Consider the following 23,878-nt stretch of genomic DNA (forward strand, 5'->3'; position numbering starts at 1 on the left):
AATCTTTTTTTTAATAAAGAAATTCGTATGTTGACAACAAATTAAATGATTTAACAAACTGAAAACAAGATTTATCAACTTAACACAATTAAATGATCAATGATAATCAAATCCAATAGTGTTTCTTTTTAATGATTTTATAATGATGATGATGACGATGGTGGCGTTGGAGATGATGAATATGAAGTGAAAAATATTTTGCTATTGATTTCGTGATAATAAAACTGAATTTGATATCAAAACTATTGTTGCGTTTAAACAACTATTTTAACATTTTTTTGTATTTTTAAAATATTGCAATTTTTTTTATTATTATAAAGCGGAATTTTAGTTTGTAACTCACTCTCTGTCTCTGTTATACATATGTATGGAAATTTAAAACAAATTTTGTTATAAAATTGAATTTAATTGTTAAAAACAAACAAACATTTACAGCAACAAATTAATTAAATAAATCAAGCCCGAATTTATTAGAAAGGTAGATGAAAACAAATTTAGTTTTATAATTCAAACTGATAAAAAAAAGATTTAAGATTAAAAATATGAATGTCAAAAAAATGAAAAGAGATGAATATATTGTTAACATTAACAAATATTTGAAACATTTTTGTTGAAAATGTTGAGTTTTCTTTTATATTTTATGTTTTACATTATTTTATGAACCAAATGGAAGTTTATTGTTTTGGTTTTTGAAAGGTTTTTTTGTTGGGGTTTTCGTTGACTATATAAACTAGTGTGTTGATGGAGATGGGTCATCAGTCATCAAGCAACAGCATTTCAAGTAACAACTAAAAAAGCACAGCTTTTCTTTTAACTCAACTAAATCTTCAACCCAAGCTTAAACATGAAGATCTTTGTGGTATGTGTTTCAGTTAATAAAAAAAAACGAAAAAAAACAATTATAACAAATTTTTCCATAAAAATAAATTCAAAATTGAGAAAAAAGTGTTTAAAAAAAAGATTTGTGAAATAATAAGAAACTAAAAAAATTATAAAAAGTGTAAGAATTTAAACAAAATTCTTAGTTTCAAAAAGAATTAATTAGAAAAGTGCTAAAGTTTATTTGTTTAAATGTCTTTAATCAACATATAATTTAAACCACAACTGTAGAACAATTTTCTTCACTAAACTTTAAAGCAGTGATCGGCATAATGAGAAAAAGCATCAATCAATGTATTTTGTTGTAAAACACAGTAAAGCAATATATTCTAACTTTAATTTCGCATTCGATTCATAGTCTATTTATAGTTTTCGTACTGTAGAAGAATTTTCTTTATTAAACTTTCAAGCAGTGAGCGGCATAAAGAGAATAAAATCAATCAATATATTTTGTTGTAAAACACAGTAAAGCAATAGATTCTTACATTAATTTCGTATTCGATTCGTTGTCTATTTATAGCTTTCGGACCCTGACAGCAAAGACTATCAATCACTGCTTTCAACACAAATATTTTGAAAAAGAATTTTGAAAAACTTACACTTATAGTTCTTAATTAAAATTTAGTTCATAACCTTAAATAATAAATTAATAATTTAAACAAATCTGTTTTTCTCTTTCCACACTTACAGACGATTTTGGTAGCATCAACCTTGGCTTTGGCCAATGCAGACATTAGTTTGAAATCGGGTTATAACTACAATGGCAATAACCTTGGTCCCCAATCCTATTATATGCCACAACAGCAGCAACAACAAATCCCTCCACCACAACAACAACCTCAATATCCTACACAAAATATTATACCCCAATCATTCCTTAAGCCCAACACACAATACTTGCCCCAACCACAGTTGCAACATCAAAATCAACCTCAATTGCAATTGCAACAGAACCAAAGATATCCTGCCCCCCAAAAGCCCCAACAACAATTTAACATGCAATTCCCCATGCCATCCGATTTCCCCTCCTCGTTCAGTTTCCAACCAGCCGTCAATACTAAGCCCCAACGTCGCTATCGTCCCCGTGTGCGTACACCTAAGAAACCTATTGTTACCAAGAACTTCTTTATACACTCAGCTCCCGAGGAAACACAAGCTGAAATCGAAGAGGAATTAGCCGCTTTGCAACAACAACCCCGCAAACATTACAATGTCTTGTTCGTTAAGACTCCCAGCCAGACCAACAAGGCTGCCGCTCTCAATTTGGCTAAAGCTATTAAGGAAGAAAAGACAGTTGTATATGTTTTGGCTAAGAAAACCTCCGCTGCCGATTTGCAAGATGCCATCAAAGATGCACCCCAAACCATCAACAAACCCGAAGTATTCTTCATTAAATATCGCACTCCCGAAGAAGCTGCCAATGCTCAACGTCAAATTCAATCTCAATACGATAGTTTGGGAGGTTCTACCACCATCACTGATGAAGGTGTTGCTCCCGCTACTTCTGTTATTGGTTCTTTGGATGCTTCTGAGGAAGAGGAGGAAGAAGAAGGTGTCCAACAAACCCAATTGGATAATTCCCAAGAACAACAAATCCAAAATGCTCACTACGACGAACAGCAATTGGTGAATGCTCTGCAGTCGTCGAACAACAATGGTTATTTGCCACCCTCAAATCAATACTAGCTTAAGATCTTCAATGTTAGATAAATTTGTTATTTAGTTAGTTAAACAAGCTGTTACGATGATTGTATTTGCACTACCCGTTTAAGTGTTTAATTCATTCGTTTTATTTGAATGATGATAGCGGGTACGGATACAATCTGGTCTTTTGTTACTTATTTGTTACATTTTGACTAGTTTTAAAATGTTTTTTAGCACTTAATGTTTAAGAATTTATTAGTTTTAAGTTTTAATTTCACTTTTTTTGTAGAAAAATTTCATTAAAAAAAATTCACAATAAAATTGCTTGCCATAATTTAAAATAAAAAAAGTTTTATAAATTTTATTTCTTTAAACAAAAGCAGTGCAAAAGCTTACTTAATAATTAGAGTTATATTATGAGCACTACTCAGCAACAATAAAAGGAAGTATGTGTTAAAAAAATCACTTCTGCTGGTCTTTTCCAGTACTCCCACCCTTCTACTTCTTATATTTGCTGAGTATAAACTTCGATACTTTCAGTGAAGATCATAGTGAAACTTGAACTTAACCACCGGATTTAATAGACGCCAATGCAAAGAGGAGATACGAAGATCCATTACATCCTAAAGAACAGCTTATAAAGGAGTAACCTTAGTGTTTTCTATAGTGGAACAAGCATTTTAATCTTATTACATGGAAGTCAAGTACGTTCGCAGCAGAGACATTAGCGGATGAAAAAAGGTCGGGGTTGGCGGCGCAACCATTTTCTGTCGTCGGCAGCGCTTATTATATAAAATATCGGCAGCGGATAAATTGCCGGCTCAAGAAAAAGTTATTCTTCAGAAATTGAACTTATTATATTGAAAAATCTCCGTATAATAGTCTGCCGAATAAAAACCTCTCTATATAAGTATTTTTCTGCAGAAAATAGGGTTCTAAAGTTGAAACGAAAAGTCGACTTTGCGACTTTTTTCATTTAGTTAAAAGTCGACTTTTCAACTTTTTGCATTTTATGAAAAGTCGATTTTTCGACTTTTTTCATTTAATTAAAAGTCGACTTTTAGACTTTTCAACTATAAGTATTTTAAAAATAGTCGGTCGACTTTTCGACTTTTTGCATTTTATGAAAAGTCGATTTTTCGACTTTTTCGAGTTTTTCCGACTATTTTAGAGTTTTTGACATTTTTACATTTTTTTAAATTTTCGACTATTTTTGACATGTTTCTAAAATGTTCGAGTTTTCGACTTTTCCGACTTTATTCGACTCGACTTTATTCGACCTTTTTCGACTTATCGACTTTTTTCGACTTTTATTAACAAAGTCGACTTTTTTGCAGACGATAGTTGAGTTATCAACTTTTTTGGAAGGAAATAGTCGTTTCGACTCTTCGACTTTTTTCGACAAAAAGTCGATTGTTCGATTATTCGAAAGTCGATTTATAGAACCCTAATTTTAACTTTAGCTCAATAATGTGTGAAGAAAGAAGTCGGCGTAGGCTTTTGCAAATTATAACAAGCGTCCAGCCGCCGATTTGAGCCGACTCCGGTTGTATCTCTGATTTGCAGCCTTATTAATGGCTGCGAAAAGAGTTTAAAAAATGGGTAAAGTTTCAATGAAGAGTTTTTTTTATTTTTTACATTTTTTTTTAAATTTGCGACTATTTTTGACTCGTTTCTACAATTTTCGAGTTTTCGACTTTTTCCGACTATTTCCGACTTTTTTTGACTTATCGACCTTTTTCGACTTATCGACTTTTATTAACAAAGTCGACTTTTTTCGCAGACGATAGTCGAGTTATCAATTTTTTTGGAACGAAATAGTCGTTTCGACCCTTCGACTTTTTTCGACAAAAAGTCGATTGTTCGATTGTTCGATTATTCGAAAGTCGATTTATAGAACTCTAATTTTAACTTTAGCTCAATAATGTGTGAAGAAAGAAGTCGGTGGCGGCATAGCTTGCAAATTATAACAAGCGGCCAGCCGCCGATTTGAGCCGACTCCGGTTGTACCTCTGATTCGCAGCCTTATCAATGGCTGCGAAAAGAGTTTAAAAAATGGGTAAAGTCTCAATGAAGATCTAGTATAATTAAAAAGAAATGCACCTACAACTTGAAAACATCCCACCTGCATTCATCTGAAATTTAGTTGCGATTTGTTCCGGAGACACCTAATTATTTTCAAAAATAGAAGTTTATAAACCATTAAGAGTCATCACTAAGTGAAAAGTTCAAAAAGTTTCTAGACCAAAATATTTTCGGCATAATTGTCCAATTCCCAATCGATGTCATATTCTTATTGCGATGTATGCCATAAAAATGTTTTATTCAATAATAAAAAAAAAAAATACAAATTTCTACGATACAACCGTACAACACTGATTGTGAATTGGACAAATATAACTAAAGACTGTATATCAGCAGAGGAGAGTAACAAAAAATGTTCCGGAAGTCAGTCTAATATATCTAATAAAATATAAATTTCTCATAGTTTGTCGAATATTTTTTATTTTAAAGTCTCATCATATTTTCAATTTAAACAATTTTAATTTAAACAAATTATCTACCACAATTGCACTTGAACTAAAAACACAATTAACCTTATAAAGTGAAAAGGTGTAAATTTAACAACAAATTTAACAAACAAAATAACAATTTAAAATAATAATACCTGACATGCTAATGACCTGATAACGCCTGACAATCATTTACATTAAAATAAATAATTTATTAAAAATAAATACGCATAAATACATATACATTAACAGCGCAAGCGCAGCAGGATCACGCACTTACTAAACACAATAAACTACCATATTAAGCAGACACTCCATAAATAGATGAAGAGCTTTGCTGACTTGCATGCGGTCTGAAAACAGACACTATTTTTATAATGAGCTGTAACTGACGTGACTGGCATGTCAAGCCAAGAAACACTAAAAAAGAGTAAAACATGGGCTGGTTAAGAAACCCAACGAGAATCATCAATAAGGTTTCGAGTATATTAATGTACTTTAAAGTAAAAGTTCTTTACAAAACCTATACAAAAACTTTACAGAAGAAACTTCACATGTAGGTACATAAGTATATAAAGCCATGGTCAAAGGGAAATGAGAACTTAGTTAACGTTCAACTGCGGATACAAAATGTTCGGCAGCGGAAGAAAGTCTTCATCGGTGCCCGTAATTTGCACATTTTTATTGGTGTCAGTTGCATATTGGCAAACTATAGAGACTGCTGCTGTAACGGCACCTACTGCTGCTGGGGAAGCTGATATACTTTATCCGCCTCAATTTACCACAAATCGTATTGTGGGTGGTGAGGAGGCACCCGAAGACTTAGCACCCTATCAAGTTTCTTTGCAATCTCTAAAGGGTAGACATTTCTGTGGTGGTGCCATTATTGATAAACGTTGGATTATAACCGCCTCGCATTGTGTGGCCGGCAATAAACCGGAGAAACTAAAGATCTTGACTGGTACCCAAAATCTGAAAAATCATACAGAGAAATACTATTATGTGGATCGCATAGAAATGCACTGTAGCTATAATAGTCCTCCCTATGCAAATGATATTGCTTTGTTGCATTTGAATGACAGCATTGTTTTCGATAATCATACCCAGGCGGTGGAATATGATCATGAACCCTTAAAGGAAGACGATGAATTGGTCTTAACCGGTTGGGGTACTTTATCGTTGGGTGGTGAAGTTCCCACTAAATTGCAAACGTTAAAAGTGAAATATGTTCCATTTAATGAGTGTCGTGCTGCTCATGATAACACCACTTGGGTAGATGTGGGTCATTTGTGTACCTTTAATGATAAGGGTAAGGGTGCCTGTCATGGTGACAGTGGTGGTCCTTTAGTTCATAAAGGTAAATTGGTGGCTTTAGTAAATTGGGGCCGTCCTTGTGCTAAGGGTTTGCCAGATGCTCATGCTAGAATTTCATATTATCATGATTTTATACGTACTCACCTGAAGGCCTGTGGCAAAGAAGAGGAGGAAGAGAAAGAGGAGGAAAAGGAGGAGGAGAAAGAAGGTGAAAAAGAGGGAGAAAAACAGCCTGAAAAGGAGAAAGAGAAAGAAATTAACATGAGTACTTAATCATAAGTTTTTAAAGTTTAAAACTTAAGTCTAAGTTGAAATAAAAGTTAACAAAAGATATAAATTACAAAAATTTGCTTCAAATTATTTTTATCACAAAAAAGTTTATCGGATCAAACTGTTAGAGGCAGGCCATATAAGCGAAATTTTCTTGCAAATTATAGATTATTTTTTTTAACAAATATTGAATTTGATTCAATGTAAAATTATGAACGGATAATGTTATCGAAACAAAATTTTTTTGGATATATATAGATCCGAATCTTCCAGAAGTACCAAAATTCCTATTGCAGAAAAAATGTTTCGGATATATTTAGCGACCATATAGGCCTATATAACTATAGAGCCATTTGGCTTTATCTAACTTATATAGGGACCAGAGAAGTTTCTAGTTTTATTTACAAATCATCTGATCCTCTGCCATATTTTTTAAAACAAATAGGAAAAATTTAAGAATAAAAAAAGGTATAACCCATTTACCTCTCTAACACTGTGAGTTAACTTTATGGTCCTCATATAATCACCTCTCTAAAACAAAAATTTTCAAATCAAAGAGTAATTTTAAATAACGAGAACAACTTTATCAGTTACCAGTTGAATTTTTAAACAAATGTATTCTGCAAAAATAATTAAAAAAATCAAATTTTTAATTTAAAAAAAGAACTCTATGCAGTTATCAAAATTTAAATGCAGGTAGACTAATAAATAAATATGACTGCATATGCATATCAATAATCCGTTAAAATCATTTCCTAGGGAATTTTATTAATGAAAATCTAAATAATATTTTTGATAATCTTGTTTTCTTTTTTATCAAATCCCTATATATTAAATAAATGTATTTCGTTTAAATCATAATCTTTATGACTTTTGAAATTAAATGATTATAATGCCGAAAGAAATCTCTACTCATGGAAATAAGCAAAAATTATGTCTTGTGCGTGTAGTGAAAGTGAAAACAAAATAAGAAATTGATAAAACTATAGACGACTTGAGGAGACCTTTGAAGTATTTTTAAGAAAAATATAAAAAAAAACTTTGTACTTTTTGTTGGCAGTTGGCTTAAGCGTGTTCGTTTTTGAAAAACAAGTGATATAAGAAGTAATTAGGAAATTTCTAATTTTAGGGTTTTGGCCCTGATAAAATTAATGAATTCTAAATGGTTGTTGTGGTTTAAGAAATTGAAATCTATTTTCTTCGGAATTTTTATACAACTAGACTTTAAAACTAAATTTTTCCCTAAGTAATTGAAAGAAACACGTTTTCACGAAGACCACAACTTCCATAAGTATGACATTTTAAGGAAGTAATATCTTTGTAATGTCTAGGTAAAATTCCTGTGAGTCCTTTTTATTAAATTTAAAGAATAAATAGAACTTGAAAATAATAGAACTGATTTCTAGTTATTACATTTTAAGAAAGACTCAAGTGATCTTACTAAGTATGACTTCAAAAGTCATTTAAACCAATGTCCTTAAACTAGTTTTCTTCACACTAAAATCAATAGCAAATTTACTTTTACCCTAACCACAGACATTAAAAATATCATTAAATAAAATCTATTGGTTTCCAGGTCTTAATTTAGAAACAAAATTAATAATGTCTAGACGCTGGCATAAGATTATGAAATCTAGTACAATATTAATATTTAATTGAAAATTATTATTTATAACATTAACGTGACAATTGCAAAGTATGACCAAAATTTTGTTGAACTTTAAACAGTCTGCTCATTACACACGCATTGATTGGTTTCCCCCCAGATTATTTCATAATATATAGTACGACTAGATTATTAATCATAATCTTTAATTTTGAAAAAAATGACTAATTTATTGTTGTCTTTTCAATAACAAACATTTTGCGAAAATAGAAAAAAACAAAATTACTAAACATTTCATTAGAACTTAAAAAAAAAAACATACCACCAACTGTTAAAGAAATACATACTATCTAATCGCACTACTTTGAAAGTTTTCTCTAGACTAAACGACCGTAAAGTTCTAAACAATACTCGGTATTTAAAGTTCTGTGAAAAGTTATCAGAAAACTGCTACCGCATGCTGACTTTTACCAGCTACCGTTTGTAATATATTGGTATTAGTTTGTTTCAGAAATAAACAACTGATTAACGGTTCGTTTATCATTACTTCGGGGTTTATCAATAATTTCGGTAGCCCATTTAAGTAGTGAGCAATTCTGAAAGAGTCTATAAAAGTAAAAGTTTTCGTATAATCAATAAACATTTTGCAAGAAAACCTTCAAGTGAAAAGTAATTTGGATTAAAATAAAAAAATATTAAATTAATCAAAAATATAACTAAAATACAAGTGTATCAAACAGAATTATTAGAATTATCAAAATGAAAGCGTTTATTACAATTTTATTAAGTTGTGCGGCTATATTGAGCTGTGAAGGCCGCGGCATATCAGAAGAACAATTGCAAAAATTGCAACGCCAATTAATAGAGACACGAGTTATTGGCGGCTCTGAGGCTACAGAGGGTTTATTACCCTATCAAGTTTCCATACAAAATACTTTTGGTGAACATGTTTGTGGTGGCGCTATAATTGCTCCAGAATGGATTCTAACTGCTGCTCACTGTTCGGAATGGCCTAAACAATATTTGAAAGTGGTTACCGGTACGGTTAATTGGACTAAAGGTGATGCCGAATATCTGGTAGAAGATATGAAGGTACATTGTTTGTACAACAAACCCATGTATCATAATGACATTGCTTTGGTGCGCTTAAACAAACCTATTGTTTATAATAAACTTACTCAACCCATTAAACTGGCCACCAGTAATACTCTGAAGGAAGGCGATAAACTTACCCTGTCCGGTTGGGGCAGCATTAAAGTATGGGGCCGTACACCTGATATTTTACATACCGTACAATTAAACTATATGGAACATGATAAATGTTTTAGGAATGTCAAGAAATCTGATTGGTTGGGTGAAGGTCATATTTGTACTGATACCTCATCGGGTAAGGGATCTTGTCATGGTGATTCGGGTGGCCCTTTGGTAGATGAACATAATGTTTTGGTTGGTGTTGTCAATTGGGGTGAACCCTGTGCTGTGGGCAGACCTGATGTCTTTGCCAGTGTGGCCTATTATCATGATTGGATTCGTGGTATATTGGCTGGTGGTGATGCTTGTTAGGAGAAGGATAGAATTTGAAATTCTAAAACAAACTATGAAGCCAAAGCGAACAAATTTTTAGTTTTAAGTTTTTATCCAATTTTTATATATATACAAAAGAACAAATTTTTATTAGAAATATAATTATAATAAATATGTCTAAGAAAAGTATAAAGCTGTATTATTAGTTTATCTAGTCAATATATTTGACATTGACAGTAAGGTCTTTAAGATTCATCAGTTTTTGATTTTAAGACTGTTTGGATATCAAATGGTCAAGGACAATACTAAAAACCGACAATCATGATGATTTTATACCAGACAACGACCAGCAGATGGTTCATACCTACTAATACGAAGATCTTGATTTAATTTGTAAATAATTCGGAATCTGATATTATCCCAGAGAAAACATATATTGAAGAGTAATGATGAATCTTTTTAATACTTGACATTTTATCTCATTATTTCAACACAGTGAGGTAATTGGATGCAAGTACTTACTACGCTCGCTTACAGATAGGGAGTTAAATAAGTACTTACCACGCACTGAAATACTGTCTAGCTTTTATAGTACGTGTCATTACTAGACTCATTGAAAAATAAGTTGGTTTTTCTGAAACACCTCCGATTTCGAATAACAAGAAATCGTTAATGTGTTCTTAATTGATAGTGATCAGCAAAAGAGAGAAGATTGGGATCCAATTGATGTTTGACTATATAAAAGTAAAAATTATATTACTTATTTTGGCCCCCGTTAGTGTTCTACTCTGGTAGACTGGAGGTGGTGGGTTCGATTCCCACCTGAGGCATTGGTTAAGGAGCGTACAACAGGCCCGATAGAGGCCTATGTGTATTTTTTCGGATTTGATATATAAATGTACATCTTTCTTTCAAACTAACTAACTAACTAACTAAATAACAAACTAACTAATTAACTAACTATTATAAAAATCAAGTCTATGGCATTAAGATGTAAATCTTCTGAAGCTGCTATAGACTTTATTAGTATAAGAGAAGAGGGAATTCTTCATAGACTGTAAGGGGTATCTAAAAGCCTGAATAAAACTGTGACTATTCTTATTAAGGTTATAAATAAACCATCAATAATTTTATTTAGCGTTTATGAATTTGGAAGTTATCTTAATAAAAATAGTTTTTCTTAACAATCTATTTGATTAAATATTTCAAATATACAATATATTCCCAGCAAAATCTTTCATTATGATGTATGGGGTTAAAATGATAAATGTCAAAAGGTTACAAGTAATTAGAAAAAGTTTTCGTTGTAATTCACATGAAAAAATAACTACAGCTTCTATAGCTTTATGGCCAAGAGGAAGAAAGAATATATTAGACAACTTCTATGTAATCCAAATGATATGAAGAAGTTATTGAATATTATGTTGTTAGGTAAGTAATTGCAATTTAAAGTCTAGTGTTGGCTGGGTTACAATAAAATTCTTATCAATTTACTTTCTTAATTTAGTTATTTTAAATATTTACTTAACTTAAAAAAACAACAAACAACAATTTTTCATAAGAAATTTTTTATTATCTATAATTAACAAATTAACTATTGAGCATAAATTTCCATTAACACCCGTCTCAAGGCACCAACGAACAACCCTTAATACTAGTTCTTATCCAATCATTGTAAAATGATACTTTAGCAAAAACATCGGGAAAACCATGAGCACAGGGAACACCCCAATTACCAATACCCACCAACTGGCCTTTAGAATTAACCAAAGGACCACCAGTATCACCATGACAAGCACCATTACCACTTTTAGGTAGAACACACAAATGACCATCATCCACATCATCGGCATACTGATTATACATACTCTTACAACGTTCATTACTTATAAGCATAGCATCTAATTTCTTTAATTCTTCCGGATAATATTGACCCAATTCCCAACTACCCCAACCAGTCATGGTTAAAGTTTCACCCTCCTGTAGCTCATCCAATTCGGCTAAAGTAATATTTTTAGTCTTATCATCGTAGGCAAATAGAGTTGTTGTTTTTATAAGAGCGATATCATTGTGATATAAAGGTTTATCAAAATTACAGTGTACAATAATGTCCTCCACATAGTATTCCCAAGCTAAACCCATCCAATCATTGGTGCTGGTTACGACCTTAATAAAACGTTTATCCAAACCAGCTACACAGCTCGCAGCGGTCAGTACATATTGATCAGCTATTATAGCGCCTCCACAAAAGTGATTGCCGTATTTATTTTGCAAAGATACCTGCCAAGGAGCATAAGCTTCGGGTGCAATTTCACCTCCCACTATACGTGATTGAGGTTTTTGATATATTTTAGTAACTGGTACCTTAGTGTCCACATTTTTCACACCCGGATAGGCTTCATCTCTCAAACGCAAAGCCTGACTAAATTGTAAAGCTCCCAGGCATAGAACGACAAAGAAAAAAGACTTCATTATTGTTAGATCTTCTCTGCTAAACTGTTTGTATTATGGTCTAACTAAAAGGTTTTTACTTTGGTTTTTTTTTTAAATTGTCAATATCTTTCACTGGATATCAATAGACTTTATTTATGATATGTGATTCAAAATTTTATCTTAGCCATAAAAACGGGTTTATGACTCTTAAGCGTTTCATTCAATACATTTACTGCTAAAGAATGTCTCGGTTTGATAATGAGTTCGATAAGTTAGTAATTGTCTTTGCATTTTTATTTTTGTACTTTATTATAGTGCAATCCTTAAGCAGTAAATATACGGTCTATACGGTGGTCAGTAGTTGTTTGGGGACTTAGAACTTTGAAAGTCAAATTAACATTATGGCAAAACGTGTTTTAAATCTGTGATTACAAATAACCTTTATAACTTAATATCAGTAATCGGATCATATTCCTTAACACGAAAGCAATATTTGGCTTCCAATAGAATCTTTATAATCACATAGTTTTAGACCTCGTCGTTATTAGGTCGTGAATATACACATACTACTTGATTTGGTAAAACATAGAACACTACTATTCCGAAATCGGAAAACCAAGATTCTTATAGGATCTGTATGTTGTTTATAATACAAAGATTGCAAAATTACTTATATTACCTAAAAATATTGAAAATAGGTCGGGTTCTAATAATATCCCAGCAAAAACATGGTAATGACTTACTAGAGACATTGTATTCATTTGAATGGAAACGGAATTCATATGACATGTAATCATCTCTAAATTTAGAAAGAACACAGTTTTAACTATATTTGAGATGCTCTAACAGAGTCCAATAACTCGACTTAAAAATAAAGATTTAAGTTCTGTCAAGGATAGGTCGTCTGTCTGATATTATTGTTTCGGTCCCTGCGCGTAGTCGGCTCTGTTTCCCTTAACCATTTTTTTTTTGGAAGCTACTTCATATTCAACATTGGTGCAATATCTGGGTATAAGCTTAATGACATTGCAATCTGAAGGTGAAAGGTTGCTACCGATACTTCCAGTCTGCCAGGACTAAAATTTGGTGATGTCAAATGTATCCTCGGCTTCGGCTTGGAATCATTTAGCATGGGTTCTAACAAGATCACCAGATAATCTGGTACTACATGTTGCAAGTTGCCCGCAGGACTTGTCCTGGCATGATCAATTGGTTAAGGTTCCTTCGGAAATCGAGGAAAGAGAATATTGGTTTGAGGACTGATATATCCTATACCTAATGGGTTGGATAATTCATTCTCTGAACAGGTCTGTGTACAAAGTAACATATATTGGATTTCTAAACCCGATCGGTATTTCTTACCGGTCGTGTAGTGAGAGGTATATGATGGGGAACATTTAGCATTGCCTGTCATAGTTAGCAGTGATCTTTATGATCATGGGAATGAAACTAATGCAAAAATTAGTGAAAGATCGGGAAAGTCTCCATATATTGGAGATTAGTACCGATTTAGTATGACTTTTTACACTTCGGGGAAGTTTCTCTGTGCTGTTGCCATCTCATCAGAATATATTGATTTATGCTTCGCTACTAATTGTCGGGGTAACTATTGGGTTCAGTTGACATTGGAAATTCCTACATCCTTTGTTACATAGATCAGTTCATAAAATAGGGATCCTTATGCATTTTGTTGGGTATTTTGGACTACCAAATATGGCTCTAGGTGTTGTTGCCGAAACAAGAGCGCCATCTTAGTAGTGTAGTTGCGCGGGTTTTAAGAGGTTAAGGAATGCACTGGATGATGGGGATTTAATTTTCCGGTATATGCGGAAGATTGATTTCACCTGATGCTAGGAGTTATCCCCCTTCTATTGGCTTTAGACTAGTGATTGCTTTTTCCTTGTCCATGTTGCCTTTCATTCTGCAACGAGGCTAATATGGCTAGATATTAGATACCTCGAGTACTTCAGCAAAGTGCTTGTACTTGGACCGGCCTATCCATGTACAAAAATCGCCACCTGAGTTCTTCATTGAAGGTGATGTTCTCAAGTCTACCTTGTGGAAAAAAACCACCGTGAAATCAGGCCGTCGAGGCAGATGTTCACGTTTTCAAAATTCATGATACGATCGTTAAACTAGCTGGTGTAATGGAGGTCAGACACTTGATTCGATGGAATGATAGGGGACCTGCTAATAAGATTTTGGTGTGAATATAAATAAATTCCCAAAGTTGCTACTATATTCCATTAGGATTGCTTCCGAAACGGTTATTGCAATAATAAAGGAACCGTGAGCTTGATAAAACTAAAACCTAAGATATCGTTAGTATTATTTATTAGTTTTGTTACCTTATTAATAAATATCGAAAATCCCTCTTTTCCTGGGCTAAAATGGCATTCCAATTCCCTTATAATTAATAACAGTTTATATCTCTTTGTTAACATAAAAAATATATATATTGGAAATTTTAATTTTATAACCATTATTGTAAGTCATAAAGATTTAAAATTTAGAAATGCGTAAAAAATGAGCAGGGAATTCCAACAACACCTTAAAATGACCAAAACAATGACCAAGTAATTTTTTTTTTAATTGTGTTAATTTAATTACAATTATAGTTAGTATATTGATGAAAATATAAATAATTTAGCAAAATGATAAAATTTATAATTGGGCCATAATAAAAACAATTGTCGGCATTTTTTCCTAAGAACCAAAAACATATAAATATGAGCTTGTTAATTTTTATTTTATTTAATGGCTTCCATTAAGGCAATAATATAAAAAGTACAAAATTTAAAAAAAAAATGATTTTCCATTGTGCTAAAGTTGGAAGTGTCATAAAATTTTATCATTTAAGTGTCATATTATTAATATCGTTCAATTATTGGCCATCTTCCTATGGTAAACGTATTCATAAATCTTATCTAAATACCGAGGATGTAGTCATAAACGGTGGTCGTATTGTTGGTGGTGAAGTGGCCGAAGTGGGTTTTGCACCCTATCAAGTGTCAATACAATCAATATTTGGTTCACATTTATGTGGTGGTGTCATTATAGATGAACAATGGATTTTGACAGCTGCCCATTGTGTGGAAGATTATCCTTTAGATGTCTTACGTGTGATAGCCGGTACCAATAATTGGCATAAACCGGGTGTTGTGCGACAAATGGTATTAGCCATACCCCATTGTAGGCATGACAAACCGATATTTTATCATAATGATATAGCAGCTGCAAGATTGAATGAACCTCTACACTTTGACAATTTAACTAATAAAATCGAATTGTCTCGAGACGTTTTAAAAGCTGGAGACATACTAACCTTAACCGGCTGGGGTGCTACACGTTTAAATGGTGAACCTCCTGAGATGTTACAGAAAATTTCATTAAATTATGTGCCTCTTACGGAATGTAAACGTTTGTGGAACGATGATGAAGGTGTAGATGTTGGACATATTTGTTCTCTTACACAAGAGGGAGAAGGAGCTTGTAATGGCGATTCGGGAGGACCTTTAGTACATAAGGGAAAACTAGTGGGTCTAGTAAACTGGGGAGCTCCCTGCGCACGTGGAAAGCCAGATATGTATGCTAGCACAGTGTACTATTATGATTTTATACAACGGGCTTTAAATCTCTGTCATATACATAGAGACTGAATTTTAGGGATACTTCACAATGGGTTTTATATATACATATGTAGTTGTATTTTGTATTTAAGTTTAAAATTAAATATGTTATTTATTTTAATTTATAAATTTTGTGTTTGAATTGAAAATATATTTAATAAAAATTAAAATTTTTTTTAGAATATTTCGGAAGTTTATTTTCAAAAATATTTTATAAAAAGAGAGAGAGCGAATAGAATTTTTGGAAACTTTTTATAAAAAAGTGAAATATTTGAATACTTTTTTCCAATTTTTTTTAGAAAAAATTACTTTTTTTAAATTTTTTGTTAAAAAGAAAGAGATTTTTCCAAAAATATTGGTAAAAAATATAATTTTTCGAAATTTTAAAAATTTTCTATAAAAAAATTTAAGTTTCCGAAAATTTTTTTTAAAAAGATTTTTTTTGAAAATTTTAAATATAAAGATAATTTTTAGAAAAAACATTTTTAACAATTTGTATAAAAGGGAGAGAAAGCAAAATTTTTAAAATGCAGTTTTTGTTTCTATCCGGGGATTGCTTAGTCTGTCCTGGTTTCAGGTACCTCAGAGCTGCCTAGTGTATTCGGATACAATTTTTCCTTTTAAGCTTCTGATGTATTTTTTTACGAGTAAGCCGAAAAGCATTTCAGATTTTCTTCCCTTAATTGTTAACTAAGGAGGAGTTAAATACTTCAGTTCTCTCTTCGGCTGACTATGACTTATGGACTCTGTCGGCTTTTTCTTCTGCTCTCGGTCTGCTAACGACTATATACAACTATGGATGCAATACGATGAGATAAATTCCTTGGCTCTCGGTCTGAAAGGACTATATACAACTACGGATGCAATCAGATGAGATCAATTCTTCGGCTTACTATGAGTATCTTAGCAAAATAATCCTACGAGACAAATGCTTTGGCTTTCGGTCGGCAAGCTACTATACATTTCCTTCAGATAAACTCTTGGGTTAACTACAATTAATGGGATAATACGAATATTATGTAATTTTTTGAAATCAAAGCCTTAGATCTCGATTGGCTAACTACAGTTTATTATATAAGACTAACTAGAGACTATTATCTGGCGACATAAATACTTCGGCTCTCGGTCGGTTTTTTACTGGTTTCATTTACGGTATTTGTATGACGTAAGAACTTCGTCCTCGTCTAATTACGATTTGTTGCCCGGGAACAACAATTTTCTAAAAAAAAATAATTTTTTGAAATCTTTAAAAAAATCTATAAAAAAATTTTAAAAAATAGTTTATAAAAAATAATTCTTAAAAATTTTCTGCATTTAAAGAAAATTTCTCAAAAATGTTCTATAAAAACATTTTAGAAATTAAAAAAACAGTTTTTCGGAAAATTTCAATAAAAAGAGAATTTTACAAAAATACAAAAAAAAAATACAAAAGAGCACTTTTTCGAAAATGTTTTATATTTTTTTTAGATTTCTATATAAAAAGAATTTTCTAAAAATTTTTTATAAAAAATCTTTGAAAAATTTCTATAAAAAGAGTTTTTTCGGAAAATTTCTATATAAAGGGAATTTTTCAAAATTTTCCATAAGAAAAGAAAATTTGTCGCAAATTTTTCATTTTTGATAATTTTTTTTTACAAAAAAAAAAAATAAATTTTATAAATATATAATTGTTTGAAAATTCTTTATAAATTTGTAAAGAAAAACGTTTTTTTTCAAAGTAGAAGTTTTTCAACAAGCAGTCGATAAGTACCGCACATTTCTCCAAAAATATAATCAAAGTTCTTTAGACGGGACTATGTAGGTCGAATTTTTATTAATAACAAACACACTTTATGAAAACTGATTTTATGATAAGTCATTAAAAAAATCTACTGATTATATCGAAAATTGGTCATTTGCCATTCATAAAATCGAATATAAAAATAAATTAATCAGTTTTTATAACTTGTGAATTTAGTATGTCGTTTATATCGGTAGATATTTGCGATAAAAGATTTATTTTTACTTGAAACCATTTTCCTAAAAGATTTCCATTTCAAATAGTTTAAGACCGTATAGCTCTTAACACACAAAATTTAAGATCCAGTATTCCAGTTCGTTCTAATATGAAATCCCCAGTGATAATATTGTTGCTATTAGGATTAACGCTAACGACGGCCGTACGTTTAGTGGGAAAAAATCTTGTTTTCGGCGAAGGACGTGTAGTGGGTGGAGAAGCGGCGAAGGTGGGAGAGGCTCCCTATCAAATCTCTCTGCAGGGCATGTATGGCGGTCATATGTGTGGTGGTGCTATAATTGGAGCTGAATGGGTTTTAACCGCTGCTCATTGTGTATATGGTTACAATCCCACTTTTCTAAGAATTATAACTGGTACGAATAAATATTTTGAACCTGGTGCTGTCTATGAAGTAGATGAGTTTTGGACTCATTGTAATTATAATAATCCCATGTATCACAATGACATTGCCTTGATACATATTAATGGCAGCATTAAATTCGATGAAAAAACACAAGCAGTTCCATTGCCCGAGAAACCTATGAAACCGGGCGATGATGTTCTACTCACTGGCTGGGGAAATTTAGAATTTGGCGGTGAGGGCCCTGAAGAATTACAAAAATTAGATACAAAATTCATTTCTTATCAGGAATGCAGACAAAGACATGAAGGTGAAATGCAAGAAATGTTAGATGTTGGTCACATCTGCACATTTACCCGAGAAGGTGAAGGTTCTTGTCATGGTGATTCTGGTGGCCCATTAGTAAGCAATGGCTATTTGGTGGGTCTAGTTAATTGGGGTATGCCTTGTGCCACTGGTCTTCCAGATGCTCATGCTAGTGTTTATTATTATAGAGATTGGATACGCAGGACCCAGAGTACTTGGAGGGGTCAGTGTAAAACGTGTCATTGTAGTGCTAGTAATTATCCTTTTATAAATAGTAGAGTAAGAACGAGTTATGAAAATTAAATGAAAAAAATTTATATTAATTTCGTAATGTGTTTATGTATGTATGAGAAAACCGAAAGAAAGTAATTATAAATATTTAATAAAAATATATTTTTTTCAAAAAAAAAATTGTATATAAAAAAATATTTTTATAAAATTTTCTCAATATTTCTTTTTTACTTTCTAAAAAACACGAGAATTGTTCTCAAAAGTAGAACTTTTTAAAACTTTTTTATAAACAGAAATTTTTATTAAAAGAAAGATTTTTGATAAGAGAGTCTTTCAAAAATATTTTTTTAAATTTGTTTTCAAACAGTGAGCTTTTCAAAATTTTTATACTAAGTGAGAGTGTTTCGTTAAATTTATGTAAAATAGAGAATTTTTGGAAAACTTTCTCTGAAGGTGTTTTAAAAAATTTTCTACAAAGAGAATTTTTCCAAAAAATTCTACATAATTACAATTTTTCCAAAAATTTTAACGATTGGAAAATTTCTTGAAAGTTTTCTATTAAAATAGGAAATTATAAAAATATTATATAAAATGAAAAATTTTCCAAATTTTACTATAAAAATAACAAATTTTTTTTTTTGAAAATTATAATTTTTCAAAATGTTTCTATAAAAACAGATTTTTTTTGAAAGTGTTTCACAAAAACTGTCTTTAAAAATACAATTTTTCGAAAAATGTTTCTAAGTTTTTTTTAAAGTGAGAATTTTTCACAAATTTTCTTTAAATAAATTAAATTTTTTTGAAAATTTTTTAAAAAGATATATTTTTAAATTTTCTGAACAAAAGAGAATTTATTGAAAATTTTTAGAAATTTTTTTCTAAAAAAAAGAATTTAAAAAAAAATTATCAAAAATTTTCTAAATTTTTTTTATGAAAACTTGTCCCTCAAAAAAAAAAAAAAAAATTTCAACAATTTTATTTAAAAAAAATTAATTTTTCAAAATTTGTTTAAATTTTTTAAACGAAAGAAAATTTATCGGAAATTAAATTACTAAACGAAAGAATTTTCCAGAATATTTCTAAAAAAGAGATTTTTTTCACTTTTCTAAAAATATAATTTTTCAAAAATTTTCTAAAAAGCAGGATTTGATTGCCAAATTTCATCCAATTATCTTGAAAATTGCGGCCTGTACCTTGCCTGGGACGAATATATTTGTATGTTACAAACATCAGCACAAACCCAATATACCCTCCCCACTAAAGTGGTGTAGTTTATAAATATTAGAATTTTTAATTTTTTTTATAAAAAGAGAATTTTTCTAAAATTATCACATAATATTTTTGAAAAATGTAAAAAATATATTTTTAAAAAACTTTTTTATTTCAAAAACATCTAATAAAAGCATTATACTAATAAATTTGTATTTTAGATATAAAAACTCAAATTTATGAAGTTTATTTTGAAATTCATGTTACTGCAAAAAAACAATAAAAGTAAATCATTAAAATTCTTTCATTTTTCTATTCAAACAATTTGCATTTCCACTCATAATACTACGTATCCAATCATAATAAAAATATGGACTTGCATAAGCATCAGGATAGCCAATGGCACAGGGATAACCCCAATTGACTATACCCACCAAATTGCCATTACTAACTAATGGTCCCCCAGAATCACCATGACATGAACCCTCGCCATATTTGGTAAAAGTACAAATATGACCGACATCTAAATCGGGGTCATACTCCAGGGCTTCTTTACAGCGTTCGTGTTCTAAAAATTTTAAATCAACTTTTTTCAAACGTTCTGGTGCATTGCCCCAAGGTTCTTCGGTACCCCAACCGGTGAGCACAACATTATCACCATCGTTTAGGGGTTTTGTCGGCAGTTTAACAGCTTGAGTTTTTTCATTAAATGTGATAGTGGTATTTAAATGTAGTAATGCTATATCATTATGCATACTGGGATTGTCATAATTGCAATGTACATAAATACGCTTGACATGATAGAATACTCCGGGTTTCGTAAGATCTTGGGTACCAGTTAAAATACTGAGTTCTTCAGCTTCACTATATGATACACAATGAGCAGCAGTTATAATCCATTCCGGATCGATTATCGCTCCTCCACACAAATGACCTTCACCTTCCTGCAAGGATACCTGATAAGGAGCAAAACCTTCTTCGGCTGTAGAACCACCCACAACACGTTCAGAATTTTTTTGCGACTGATTTACATGTTTAATACGTTTTGCTTTAGCATTTGTTAGAATCAGTAGCCAGACTACTGCTGCCAAGTTTATATTAGAATTGAACTTCATGTCTAAAGTTTTGTTGCAGCTATGGTCGTATTTAAGTAATATTTCTTGGTCGATATATTTTATTACTTGGTAAAATTGGTTCGATTAGATACAAAATGGTATTCAATGATAATATCATTTAATAGTGTCGTTATATTTAGAAATAAATTAGGTGTTTATTTGCTGACTGCAATTTTTATGATAAAAGTAATATTTAATACTTAAAAGTAAATTTTTTCTTTAATATTTAACAAGTAGTTTGGACATGGCCGACCATAAGATATCTTACACCAGTCAGTATGTTAAAAATGTGAATAATTTTTTGAAAAATAAAACATTTATTTTGTTTTTTTTTTTTACTTTATTCTGGAATATTTTTATTTATTGTTAACAAAAAAGAATTTTTTTCAAGAGGGCTCATAGGGGAGTAAGGGTAAATATGGGCCTATACTTATAAATCTAGTAAAGATATTTAAGTCTACTTCAAAGTTATTTATGAAGAATTTAATCGGGACTAGGGTCACATGAGGCTCGATCATTACAAAAATCGTTTGTGTCATTTTAAGTTCTATAAAACTAAGTTATGCCGATATTTGTTGACATATATGGACCAATTTTAACCATTTTCAATAACGTTCATCCTTGAATCAAAAGAAGAGTATATACCAAATTTCATCAAATTATCTTGAAAATTCGTACGGGCGCACGCTAGCCCAAAGTTGACATGGACACACAGATTGGCAGACGGACATAGCTATATCGACTCTGAAAGCAATTCTAAGCCGATTGGTATACTTTTTGGTGTTACAAACATCAGCACAAACTCATAATACCCTCTCCACTATAGTGGTGTAGATAATTTTCTAAAATGGAACTTATATGGGTGGAGGATCAATTGTTGGCCGATCCTCACAGAAGTTAGTAGAGAGATTTTGGCTTATAGAAAACTGGTTTATGTACAGCAATGAAACTGTACTCGAAGGTTTGAGTCATGTGCTGAAGGGAACCTATATGGGGTAAACAATGGAATGATGCACTTGTATGGGGGCTGTACGTGAATCGATATTGTCTATTTTCAAGATCAAACATATTAAACGTAATGTAATGTAAAATTTCAATATTAAAAAAAAGTTAAAAAATATTATTTGATGAACGAAAAATCCCTTTTCATATCAAGTTTTTACCCAGGAAAAGACTTTTTCGAAAATTAAATTCCCCATCATACCCATTTTGGTACTTTTTTTCTCCCAATTGACATAAGCAACAGCTTGTCTGAAAAAAATATCATAGAGTCCATATCAAATATGCAAAAAATAAAAAGAATTCTCTTAATGTTTCAAAAAACAACCAAAACACAGTTTTAACACATTAACTCCCCACCGCAAGACTTTTTTTCTCCCAATTGACATAAGCAACAGCTTGTTTGAAAAAAATATCATAGAGTCAATATCAAATATGCAAAAAAATAAAAAGAATTCTCTTAATGTTTCAAAAAACAACCAAAACACAGTTTTAACACATTAACTCCCCACCGCAAGACTGAATTTAAAAAAAAGTGCAACAAAGATTTTCTTTTAATTTATTTTATTTAAATAATACCTTTAAATACCTAATAACAATTCATTTCCTATCCTTAACGAAAGCATTTAATTTACACTGAGTATTACCACTCATAATCTTGCGTATCCAATCCAAATAATAATAAGGACTAGCATGAACATCAGGATAACCAACAGCACAAGGTTGTCCCCAATTAACAATACCAACCAGATAACCATTACTAACTAAAGGACCACCTGAATCACCATGACACGAACCCTCACCAACTTTAGTAAACGTACACATGTGGCCAACATCAACATCTGGATTATTATCATGAGCTATTTTGCAACGATCATGTTTCATATACTTCAAATCGACTTTTTTCAAACGATCTGGAGATTCACCGAAATATTCCTCTGAACCCCAACCGGTTAATAAAACATCATCACCATCTTTCATGGGCTTCGTTTGTAAGGGAATTATTTGGGTTTTATCATTTAAAACAATACTGGCATTTAAGCGCAGCAAAGCGATATCATTGTGCATGCTAGGACTGTCATAGTTGCAATGTACATATATGCGTTCCACATAATAATAGACACCCGTTAAATCGGTTAAATCTTGGGTACCGGTTAACACCAAAATATCGGCTGCATCTTTATTTAGCACACAATGGGCAGCGGTTAAAATCCATTCTTTATCAACAATAGCACCACCACAACTATGACCCCAGAAATTTTGCAAAGACACTTGATAGGGAGCTAAGCCCTCTTCAGCCGTGGAACCGCCAACTACACGTCCTTCTTTAGCTACATAAGGGTAGGATGTTATTCGTTTTCCGTTAACAGTGTTAGTACATATGGTTGCTATTAGCAGTATAAGAACTGTTGAGGTTTTCTGCATTTTGAAGACTAATTTAGATATAATTTTTGTTTGCCGAGAAGTGGTAAGTCTTAATGAGTTTTTATCTATGGTTGATTAATATATAGGTATTTATATATTTATATCAATTCTATAGCTGGGAATCATAAAGATTATATCGAATTTCTTTTTAATAAAATTAATTTGATATCAAAAATCATTTATATGCCCTACAATAGGAAAAATGTGTCTGATTCATATCGCTTAGTAGCAAAGAACCAACAAACTGTAGACGAGACTAGACTAGTCTGTAGTCTATTCTACAGTCAATTCGAATATCTATTCTATAGTCTTTTCAATGGTCTAGTCTATAGTCTAGTCTATAGTCTAGTCTATAGTCTAGTCTATAGTCTAGTCTATAGTCTAGTCCATAGTCTAGTCTATAGTCTAGTCTATAGTCTAGTCT

General features: G+C 31.4%; 8 protein-coding genes across 8 annotated transcripts; 5 read left to right on the forward strand and 3 right to left on the reverse strand.

Annotated features, from left to right (window-relative positions):
* The first annotated feature begins 752 nt into the window (after nucleotides 1-752).
* On the forward strand, nucleotides 753-2,858 carry LOC111686949 (mediator of RNA polymerase II transcription subunit 15). The gene is made up of 2 exons (XM_023449342.2): nucleotides 753-859; nucleotides 1,570-2,858. The coding sequence occupies exons 1-2, from the start codon at nucleotides 845-847 to the stop codon at nucleotides 2,563-2,565; spliced, it is 1,011 nt and encodes a 336-aa protein (XP_023305110.2). The 5' UTR covers nucleotides 753-844; the 3' UTR covers nucleotides 2,566-2,858.
* Nucleotides 2,859-5,624: 2,766 nt separating this feature from the next.
* LOC111686947 (chymotrypsin-2-like) lies at nucleotides 5,625-6,696 on the forward strand. Its single transcript, XM_023449340.2, has one exon. The coding sequence runs from the start codon at nucleotides 5,667-5,669 to the stop codon at nucleotides 6,621-6,623; it is 957 nt and encodes a 318-aa protein (XP_023305108.2). The 5' UTR covers nucleotides 5,625-5,666; the 3' UTR covers nucleotides 6,624-6,696.
* A 2,173-nt stretch (nucleotides 6,697-8,869) lies between these two features.
* LOC111686951 (chymotrypsin-2) lies at nucleotides 8,870-9,902 on the forward strand. The gene has a single exon (XM_023449343.2). It carries the CDS (start codon nucleotides 8,986-8,988, stop codon nucleotides 9,787-9,789), a length of 804 nt encoding a protein of 267 aa, XP_023305111.2. The 5' UTR covers nucleotides 8,870-8,985; the 3' UTR covers nucleotides 9,790-9,902.
* Nucleotides 9,903-11,301: 1,399 nt separating this feature from the next.
* On the reverse strand, nucleotides 11,302-12,235 carry LOC111686954 (chymotrypsin-1-like). Its single transcript, XM_023449347.2, has one exon. It carries the CDS (start codon nucleotides 12,220-12,222, stop codon nucleotides 11,377-11,379), a length of 846 nt encoding a protein of 281 aa, XP_023305115.2. The 5' UTR covers nucleotides 12,223-12,235; the 3' UTR covers nucleotides 11,302-11,376.
* A 2,735-nt stretch (nucleotides 12,236-14,970) lies between these two features.
* Nucleotides 14,971-15,854, forward strand: LOC111686946 (chymotrypsin-2-like). The gene has a single exon (XM_023449339.2). It carries the CDS (start codon nucleotides 14,991-14,993, stop codon nucleotides 15,840-15,842), a length of 852 nt encoding a protein of 283 aa, XP_023305107.2. The 5' UTR covers nucleotides 14,971-14,990; the 3' UTR covers nucleotides 15,843-15,854.
* Nucleotides 15,855-17,872: 2,018 nt separating this feature from the next.
* LOC111686945 (chymotrypsin-1-like) lies at nucleotides 17,873-18,778 on the forward strand. Its single transcript, XM_023449338.2, has one exon. It carries the CDS (start codon nucleotides 17,918-17,920, stop codon nucleotides 18,776-18,778), a length of 861 nt encoding a protein of 286 aa, XP_023305106.2. The 5' UTR covers nucleotides 17,873-17,917.
* A 1,430-nt stretch (nucleotides 18,779-20,208) lies between these two features.
* On the reverse strand, nucleotides 20,209-21,030 carry LOC111686948 (chymotrypsin-2-like). Its single transcript, XM_023449341.2, has one exon. The coding sequence runs from the start codon at nucleotides 21,028-21,030 to the stop codon at nucleotides 20,209-20,211; it is 822 nt and encodes a 273-aa protein (XP_023305109.2).
* A 1,556-nt stretch (nucleotides 21,031-22,586) lies between these two features.
* LOC111686952 (chymotrypsin-2-like) lies at nucleotides 22,587-23,507 on the reverse strand. The gene has a single exon (XM_023449344.2). It carries the CDS (start codon nucleotides 23,452-23,454, stop codon nucleotides 22,630-22,632), a length of 825 nt encoding a protein of 274 aa, XP_023305112.2. The 5' UTR covers nucleotides 23,455-23,507; the 3' UTR covers nucleotides 22,587-22,629.
* Nucleotides 23,508-23,878: the final 371 nt, after the last annotated feature.

Source organism: Lucilia cuprina, chromosome 4, assembly GCF_022045245.1.
Source record: "Lucilia cuprina isolate Lc7/37 chromosome 4, ASM2204524v1, whole genome shotgun sequence".
In the NCBI taxonomy this organism is placed as follows: Eukaryota; Metazoa; Arthropoda; class Insecta; order Diptera; family Calliphoridae; genus Lucilia; species Lucilia cuprina.

Bases quoted from the DNA above. Each gene is read 5' to 3' on its own strand.
- LOC111686947 (XM_023449340.2), top strand. From the start codon at position 5,667: ATGTTCGGCAGCGGAAGAAAGTCTTCATCGGTGCCCGTAATTTGCACA.
- LOC111686951 (XM_023449343.2), top strand. From the start codon at position 8,986: ATGAAAGCGTTTATTACAATTTTATTAAGTTGTGCGGCTATATTGAGC.
- LOC111686954 (XM_023449347.2), bottom strand. From the start codon at position 12,222: ATGAAGTCTTTTTTCTTTGTCGTTCTATGCCTGGGAGCTTTACAATTT.
- LOC111686946 (XM_023449339.2), top strand. From the start codon at position 14,991: ATGATTTTCCATTGTGCTAAAGTTGGAAGTGTCATAAAATTTTATCAT.
- LOC111686945 (XM_023449338.2), top strand. From the start codon at position 17,918: ATGAAATCCCCAGTGATAATATTGTTGCTATTAGGATTAACGCTAACG.
- LOC111686948 (XM_023449341.2), bottom strand. From the start codon at position 21,030: ATGAAGTTCAATTCTAATATAAACTTGGCAGCAGTAGTCTGGCTACTG.
- LOC111686952 (XM_023449344.2), bottom strand. From the start codon at position 23,454: ATGCAGAAAACCTCAACAGTTCTTATACTGCTAATAGCAACCATATGT.